The 9,918-nt window shown below is 43.8% G+C and overlaps 1 protein-coding gene across 1 annotated transcript; it reads right to left on the bottom strand.

Annotated features, from left to right (window-relative positions):
• Nucleotides 1–7,683: 7,683 nt before the first annotated feature.
• On the bottom strand, nucleotides 7,684–8,040 carry LOC140862271 (uncharacterized). Its single transcript, XM_073265276.1, has one exon. The coding sequence runs from the start codon at nucleotides 8,038–8,040 to the stop codon at nucleotides 7,684–7,686; it is 357 nt and encodes a 118-aa protein (XP_073121377.1).
• Nucleotides 8,041–9,918: the final 1,878 nt, after the last annotated feature.

Raw genomic sequence — 9,918 nt, 5'->3', positions numbered from 1 at the left:
AAAAGCCTTAACTAAGTTATTGCATACTCCTAAATATTTATAGGAAGCAAAAGCTATACCTTCGTCCGTCGTTAGCCCTTTGATGTCGATGCCTCCAGAACTTGGGCACAACTCCGCTACGACTATCGAACGCCTCTCCGACCTCCGGACCAAGCCTAAGAAGACTAGAACAGCTCGAATATGACTAGAAATAGAGAGGAAATCCGGAATTGGCAAGGAGAAGTGAAGTCTCGGCCTTCTATTTATAGACAACGATCGGAGCCTCCGATCCTCGATCGGAATGTCCGAACCTCGATCGGAACGTCCGATCCTGCCATCGGAGCTTCCGAAGATCCTGATCTGCCACGTGTCAAAATATCACTTGTTGACTCCGGATAGGGGTGATCGGAGCCTCCGGTCCTGATCGGCGCTTCCGATCCAGCCACACGTCATGGATGACGTAATATCATCGGTGCCTCCGATCCCGATCGGAGCTTCCGATCCCGATCAGAGCTTCCGATCGTCCCTTTGGAGCTTCCGATCCGTCCAATCCCCAATTTATTTAATTAGCATTAACCCTTTAATTACTCAATTAGGGTTCGGGCTATTACATTCTCCCCCACTTAAGATATTTCGTCCTCGAAATAAGATCTTAAGTACCGAATGCAAATACAGAAATCAGAAACATTCTTTATTCAAACAAACGTTTACAGAGTTTGAAACTGAATACAACTTAAAGAATGAAATCAAAACAACTCAGGATGGTCTTTACGCATCCTGTCCTCAAGCTCCCAAGTAGCTTTCTCAGTGCCTCGGCGCTGCCACTGAACTAAAACCAAAGGAATGACTTTGTTCCGTAAAACCTTATCCTTAAAATCAAGGATGCGAAGAGGTTTCTCAACATAAGTCAAATCCTTGTCTACCTGAACCTCAGACCGCTGCAGAATATGAGATTCATCCGCCACATACCGTCGCAACAGAGATACGTGGAACACGTCGTGAATACTGGATAGATGCGGTGGCAAAGCTAGTCGATAAGCCAAATCGCCAATACTCTCCAAGATCTCAAACGGACCGATAAATCTGGGAGACAACTTGCCCTTAAGGCCAAATCTGAGAATCTTGCGGAAAGGTGACACTCTCAGAAACACTTTCTCCTCGACCTCGAACTGCAAAGGCCTACGCTTAATATTAGCATAGCTGGCCTGACGATCCTGTGCAGTCTTAATCCGTTTCTTGATCTGATCAACAATGTCTATCGCCTGCTGGATAAACTCCGGTCCTTCAGCTTGTCTCTCCCCCACTTCTTCCCAGAAGAGTGGAGTACGACAACGTCGCCCATACAACGCTTCAAAAGGTGCCATCCCAATACTAGTGTGATAGCTGTTGTTGTAAGCGAACTCGATCAACGGCAAATGATCCTGCCAGGCTGAACCAAAATCCAAGACGCACGCTCTAAGCATATCCTCTAACGTACGGATAGTGCGCTCTGACTGACCATAAGTCTCTGGATGATAGGCTGTACTCAAACTGAGAGTAGTACCCATCGCACGCTGAACACTCCCCCAGAATCTAGAAGTAAACCTGGGGTCCCGATCGCTGACAATGCTCACAGGCACTCCATGAAGTCGGACGATCTCCTGAATGTACATCCGTGCCATGCGATCCACAGAGTACTCTCGGCTATAGGCAATGAAATGCGCTGACTTGGTGAGTCGGTCCACCACAACCCAGATAGCATCACAGTTCCTTGGGGATACCGGCAAATGGGTCACAAAGTCCATAGTGATAAACTCCCATTTCCATTCAGGAATAGGCAGACTGTTAAGAAATCCTCCAGGTCGTCGGTGCTCTGCCTTGACCTGTTGACACACCAAACATCTCGAAACAAACTGATAAACACTGCGTTTCATTCCCTTCCACCAGAAACGAGTACGTAGGTCCTTGTACATCTTGTTGCTCCCAGGATGAATACTCAACTTAGTGCGATGTGCCTGAGATAAAATCTCCTCTCGCAACTCTTCATCCTGTGGAATCACAAGCCTACCAGACAAACACAGAAAACCATCTGACTGATAATGAAATCCAGACGAGCTACCCTCGTTAGCTAGACGAGCTAAACGCTGGGTCTTTGAATCAGACATCTGAGCATCTCGGATCCGCGAATACAAGGCTGGCTCAGATAATATTGCAAACATCTGGATACTCTGCATACCTTTCTTATGCTTGAAGGTAAAACCTGAAGTACAACAGTCACTGATCGCACTAGACATCGAACAAGTCTGAAGTGCGGATAGTCGCACCTTGCGACTCAAAGCATCAGCGGTGAGATTAGCAGCTCCCGGATGGTACTTAATCTCGCAATCATAGTCCTTAAGCAAGTCCATCCAACGTCTCTGCCTCATGTTCAACTCCGCCTGAGTGAACAAATACTTGAGACTCTTATGGTCGGTGAAGATCTCAAATTTCTCGCCATACAGATAATGACGCCAGATCTTCAAAGCGAACACAATGGCTGCTAACTCCAAATCATGGACTGGGTAGTTGTCCTCGTGAAGTTTCAGCTGTCTAGAAGCGTATGCGATTACATGCCCATTCTGAGTCAGGACACAACCTAACCCCTGAAGAGAAGCATCCGTGTAAACTACATACCCTCCAGATCCTGACGGTAATGCTAACACCGGCGCAGAAGTCAACCGCCGTCGAAGCTCACGGAAATTCTCCTCACACTCGGAGGACCACTCAAAATCCACACCCTTGCGGGTAAGCTACGTCAACGGTCGAGCTAACTGAGAGAAATTCAGAATGAAGCGACGATAATACCCTGCTAGACCCAGAAAACTACGGATCTCAGCAACTGTCGTCGGACGCGACCATTTAAGTACCGCTTCAATCTTGCTTGGATCAACAGAAATCCCCTCCCTGGATATGATATGGCCAAGAAAAACCACTCTATCCATCCAGAACTCACACTTGCTCAGCTTGGCGTACAACTGCTCATCTCGAAGAGTCTGCAGTACCAACCGCAAGTGAGAAACATGCTCTTCCGTATTACGCGAATACACCAAGATGTCGTCAATGAAGACCACGACAAACTTGTCCAAATACTCCCTGAAGACACGGTTCATCAGATCCATGAATATAGCCGGCGCATTGGTCAAACCAAATGGCATCACTAGGAACTCGAAATGCCCATAGCGAGTACGGAATGCAGTCTTGGCTACGTCCTGATCACGGACTCTCAACTGATGATTCCCAGATCTCAATTCAATCTTGGAGTAAATAGAAGTACCCTGCAGCTGATCAAACAAGTCATCAATACGAGGCAACGGATACTTGTTCTTCACAGTGACTCGATTCAGCTGCCGATAGTCAATGCACAGCCGCATCGACCCATCCTTCTTCTTCACGAAGAGAACAGGAGCTCCCCAAGGAGATACACTAGGACGAATGTACCCCTTGTCCAAAAGATCCTGTAGCTGATTCTTTAACTCACGCATCTCTGACGGAGCCAGACGATACGGTGCTCTAGAAATAGGCGAAGTACCCGGCATCAACTCTATGCCAAACTCGACTTCCCTAGCAGGAGGAAAACCCGGAATCTCATCAGGAAACACATCTGGAAATTCATCCACAACAGGAATGCTCTCTATCCCAATACTCTCAGCGGACAAATCAACTGCATAGATAAGGTAGCCTTCCCCGCCAGACTCTAGAGCTCGACAGACTCTCAAAGCTGATACCAAAGGCATCGGGGGTCGCGCTCCCTCACCATAGAAAAACCAACTCTCACTCCCTTCCGGATGAAAGCGTACTAATCTCTGATAGCAGTCCACTGAAGCTCGATAGGTAGTCAGCACATCTATTCCCAGAATGCAATCAAAGTCGTCCATCGCCAGGACCATGAGATTTGCTAACAGAATGTTCCCTTCGAACTCTAAAGGGCAACCCATCACTAGACGCTTAGCCAAAGCAGATTGGCCCGTCGGAGTAGAAACAGACATCACTACGTCTAGTGCAATGCATGGTAACTTATGCCTCTTAACAAAACGTGCAGAAATGAAGGAATGAGATGCACCAGTGTCAATAAGTACAAGAGCAGGTATACCATAAAGCATAAATGTACCTGCGATGACTTTCTCATTCTCCTCCACAGCCTGATCATGTCTCAGGGCAAACACCTGGCCAGAAGCTCGTGGCCTCAAATGAGAACTCCCAGCAGACTGTCCCTGCGACCTCTGCTGAACGGTAGCCTGAGAACCCGATCCTGTACCAGAACCAGAACCACCTCCCCCAGACAGTGGACAATCCCTCCGGATATGACCAGTCTCTCCACAACGGAAACAAGCTCCAGAAGCTCTGCGACACTTGTCGGATGGATGGTTCTTCCCACAGTGATCACACTTGTCCTTCTTACCATAACGGACAACACCTCCAGAACCAGAGGAAGAAGAAGATCCAGACTTCTTGAAAGTTTGGGCACGGGGACCCAAAGAACTAGCAGGTCTCGACTGAGAGAAAGACCTGTTCCGCCGAATGCTGTCCTCCGCCTGGTGACAACGGCTCACCAAACCCTCGTAGGACATGTCGTCACCAACCGCCACATGGTCATGGATCTCAGGGTTAAGGCCCTGAAGGAACAGATTATACTTCATCTCTGAGCTATCAGCAATCTCGGGGCAATAGGATAGCAGATCAAAGAACCTCTGCTGATACTCATCGATAGACATGGTTCCCTGTCGCAGACTCATTAGCTCGCCTGCCTTCGACTGTCGGAGTGCAGGAGGAAAATACCTCTTTTGGAAAGCTGTGCGGAACTCGGCCCAAGTGGCCACTCCTCTCGCCGCAACAAAAGGTGCAGAAGTAAACCTCCACCACCTACGCGCACGCCCATCCAGAAGATAGCCAAGGGTCTCCACCTTCTGCTCATCGGTGCATTGGAAAGTCTGAAAAGTCGTCTCCATGCGGTCTAACCAGTTCTCCGCATCCTCCGGAGACTCACCTCCAACTAAGGGCTTAGGACCCATAGCTAAGAATCGACGCACAGTGAAACGCTCGTCGTAATGATGACGATGACGCCGTTCTCGACGAGGCTCCCGGTCGGCATCACCCCAACGCCCACCAACACTGCCATGAGAACTCTGGTCGTCACGATTTGACATCTACAAAAATACCTCAAGATGAGACTAAATCCCAAGAAATCTTTTGCATGCTCTGATACCATAAATGTAGTGACCCTTACCCGGATCACCTACTAAACAGAACTTAGGCATGCAATTAACTTAAAGAAACAGATATCAGAATAAAACTGCGGAAACCAATAACATTATACAATCCCAAGTAATGGAATCTTTAATTATCCAATAATATACAACCAAATCGAATAGCTGTATAAACCCAAACAACAGTAATAAAGCCTAGACGAAGCTCCAGCTGGCCAACCACTGACTAGCCCCTCCTGGATCTACCCTCCTCGTCCAATCGCAAACCTGCCCCATGGAATAGGGTGTCCAGAAAATACAGAGTACGAGACGTGAGCATAAAACGCTCAGTGCGAGAGTATGAGTATACATGCATGCAAAGTGAACTCCCTATAGACTCGAGGTCAAGGATCAGATAACAGAGACAGACCGGGCCCTGGTATGTAGCACGCTGTGCCGTCGCTTCAGGAGGTGGCTCCCATACCGAGATAACCGTGGAAACACCGGACCCAAATCGATGGAAGTCCATCCACTAACAGGATAGGGTACAACCCTACTAACAGACATCTCGAAGGAGATACAGCAAGATGCAAATGAATGCAGCATAAAATCATGGCATATAGATCATGCAGTCACATAATACATGCATACTCAGTCAGGATATCTCGAACAGTACTTTCGTACCTCAAATACCAGGTAGGCACTACCAGCTCTAAGTCCAAGCCTAAAGTCCGCCTACACAGCGAAATGATACTACTATCATTACAGTGCTCTAAAAGCCTTAACTAAGCTATTGCATACTCCTAAATATTTATAGGAAGCAAAAGCTATACCTTCGTCCGTCGTTAGCCCTTTGATGTCGATGCCTCCAGAACTTGGGCACAACTCCGCTACGACTATCGAACGCCTCTCCGACCTCCGGACCAAGCCTAAGAAGACTAGAACAGCTCGAATATGACTAGAAATAGAGAGGAAATCCGGAATTGGCAAGGAGAAGTGAAGTCTCGGCCTTCTATTTATAGACAACGATCGGAGCCTCCGATCCTCGATCGGAACGTCCGAACCTCGATCGGAACGTCCGATCCTGCCATCGGAGCTTCCGAAGATCCTGATCTGCCACGTGTCAAAATATCACTTGTTGACTCCGGATAGGGGTGATCGGAGCCTCCGGTCCTGATCGGCGCTTCCGATCCAGCCACACGTCATGGATGACGTAATATCATCGGTGCCTCCGATCCCGATCGGAGCTTCCGATCTCGATCGGAGCTTTCGATCCCGATCGGAGCTTCCGATCGTCCCTTCGGAGCTTCCGATCCGTCCAATCCCCAATTTATTTAATTAGCATTAACCCTTTAATTACTCAATTAGGGTTCGGGCTATTACAATCTGTATGGATCAAATCCAACAGATTTTGACTACGTTTAGGTTTTCCTTTGAAAGGAGTTTTAGTCATTTTTCCTTTTAGGCAGGACTCACAAGTTGGTAGAGAGTTAATATCAGACATATCAAACATGCCCTCTCCCACTAGCTTTTTCATCCTCCTTGAGGAAATATGACCTAGCCTCGCATGCCAAAGGTTTTCCGGGTTTTCGCTATCATTTTTCCTTTTTATTATTGTTACCGGTTTATCAACATAATTAACTGGAACGTCTTTTAATTTCAAGTTATATAGATCATTTTCCAGTTGTCCATTTCCAATCAAACATTCATTCTTGTAAATTTTGCAAATCCCATTCACAAAATTACAAGAAAAACCATCTCTATCAAGCATAGAAACAGAAATAATGTTTTTGACCAAATCTAGCACAAATAAAACATCTCTCAAAAATAACTTAAAATTACTTTGCAAAATTAAATAAACGTCTCCCACAACTTTGGCTTCAACTCTGGAACCATTCCCGAGTCTCAACACCCATCCTTAGCTTACGACTTCTTGACATCATCTGCAAATCATTGCAAATATGAGATCCACATCCAGTATCCAATACCCAAGAAGTAATATTAAGTGAAACATTTATTTCAATATAAATCATACCCTTTGCAGTTTGCAGCTGCTTGAGATATTCTTTGCAATCACGTTTCCAGTGACCGGGTTTCTTGCAGTGATGGCAAATGTCTTTAGACTTGTCCACTTTTGCATTTTTGGTCTTGGGCTTCTTCATTAGCCCAGTTTTCTTGGGTGGGGCATGACGTTTCTTGCCCTTAGGATTTGGCCCTTTCTTCGTAGAGGAAGACTGGCCCACCAAGAGAACCTGCTTTTCCTTCTTTATTGTGGCTTCATAATTCACAAGCATATTGACCATCTCTCAAGAGTGGCTTCTATCTTATTCATATTGAAGTTCACCACAAAACCGTCAAACGATGGAGGAAGGGAAAGAAGAATTAAATCGGCATTTAATTCATGCTCCAATACCAAATCGAGGGATACCAATTTTTCAATGAGCCAAATCATGTGCACCCCATGCTCATGGACCGAAGTCTCCTCTCGCATGCGACACATCATTCACTCTTTGATAGTTGCATATCTCTCAGCTCTCGATTGAGCTCCAAAAAGTTCTTTGAGATGCCGATGTATGTCAGCTGCATGCACCGCATCCTCAAATTGCCTCTGAATGTCATCGTTCATCGAAGCTTGCATGTAACACTTGGCCTTTAGATCATGGTCCCACCATTTATCTAATTTGGCCAACTCCTCCGCAGAAACATCTGTCAGAGCTGTCTTAGGAGGAGCCTTTTCTAACACGTAGAAAATTTTCTCCGAATTCAGGACAATCTTTAATTTGCGGAACCAATTCGTATAATTTGCGCCAGTCAGTTTGTTTTGTTCAAAAATAACAGCAAGTGGATTACGAGTACTCATCATAATATACTTAAAATAAAACAGATAAATATCAATTATTGTTTAATTAATTTATTAAGACATAAAATAAGGCTAATTTAATTTTATGAATATCACTCCCTTTCACCACCCTCTAGTGAAAACGAGAAACTATTTTCTTTAGTGGGAACATGGAGCCCAATTGACAAATCATGGTCTCGAATAATATCAGCCAACCATAATTTTCAAAAGGTAGAGCCCAATTGCTTCCCAAGCAATCCCCATGTTATTTACCTTATGTCCAATAAGAGCCCAATAATATGACGCCGTTTATTGTGGCATATCAAGATGACCCATCAATATTAAGTTATGATGGACAGTCGCCATGTGGATCCCCAATAATATGAGCCAATCCCATGGGAGTTCCACCCAACTTACAACATGTGTCGATCCAATGTACAGCTTTTCGACGAACGGGTCCCCCCAATAAAATGAGCCAGACCACGCCCGCGGGTAGCATCTCATACATTGATCGTTGATGGAAGGTAGGAACATTTAAACAATATTTAAATTCCCTTTTTGTTTATCTTGATATCAATTTTAAATCATATTTAAAATGAGGGATTTTATTTTGAAAATTTATCTCATCATTGATCGTGTTTTGTATGCTTGCAGGATTCATGCAATTTTGTATAAACATGCATACAATATTAATATCATATATTAATTAAAGGATGATCAAAGCCCAAATCTAGTCGACCCGTGGTTGCCAATCACGTGTCTAGGTCCAATTCTAGGTTAAATGTTGTATGCAATGCAATCCTATTACATTGCATTCCAATTTACATTTCTTCGGTCTTCATCATCTGCTGCTGGGCCCTCCACCTTTTCTTCAAAACATTATCTCCCACTATGTCTAAAAAATTTACAATAAATTTCGATGACAAGTAAGGGATACATATTTTAGGGGATGGGAACGGACCATAAACCACACCCACTTTTTATTACATTTGACAACTCAAATTGGGCAAGAATACAAACCCATTAATAAAAACCCAACAACAATGATAAAACCCAAATGTAAATAACCTAGCATACACCTAACAAATCGGTCATGACAATTGATCATCCTTTTATCCATTATTCAAAATAATGGATAATCATTCAATTTAAAGTGGCAAAATATTTAAACAGATAAAATCATATTTTATCTCATATCCATATACTGATAAAATCATATTTTATTACATATCCATAAGCTAATAAAATCATACTTTATCACATATCGAATATCTCCATAAAATCATATTTTATGATCAATAGTACCAAAATTATTAATTTTTCATAAAATTAAATTTAACGGATAAAATTTATAAATTTTTCCAAAAATTCAAATTTATCCAAAAATTAATTTTCTTAAAAATTCGGGCTCAAACAATTTGACCCGATGCCTCGTGGTCTAATCAAAAAAATTTTTCGATCGGACCAAAAACTTAAATTTCATAAATTTAAAATTCTTAAAAAATAAAAATTTTAAATTTTTTTCCGGGCTTCCCGGGACGTTCCCGGGCAGCAATTGGGTGCTGCCCCTGGCAGCGATACTATCGCTGCCCCGGGGAGCGACGATCGCTGCCCTTTGAAAAAAAAATTAAAATTTGTTTTCAAAAATTTTTGTTTCGTTTCTCAAAAACCAAGGCCAAAATTTTGTACTATCGATTAAAATTTTAATCACACAGATCAGAAAAGCAACCTGTCTCTGATGCCACTGTTGGAACACTGTTCTTGGATCTGTGTGATCCGGCACCCAAGGCAGCGAAAGTTTAAAATTTTATGATCTGGAACAATTCCAGATCTATGGATACCAGATCCTTTGTTATTAAAACAATTGAGTAAAACAATAATAACAATTATAATTTTACC

Source organism: Henckelia pumila, chromosome 4 (genome assembly GCF_033568475.1).
Source record: "Henckelia pumila isolate YLH828 chromosome 4, ASM3356847v2, whole genome shotgun sequence".
In the NCBI taxonomy this organism is placed as follows: Eukaryota; Viridiplantae; Streptophyta; class Magnoliopsida; order Lamiales; family Gesneriaceae; genus Henckelia; species Henckelia pumila.
The sequence above is the reverse complement of the archived record's forward strand: the minus strand, read 5'-3'. Positions and strand labels throughout refer to the sequence as shown.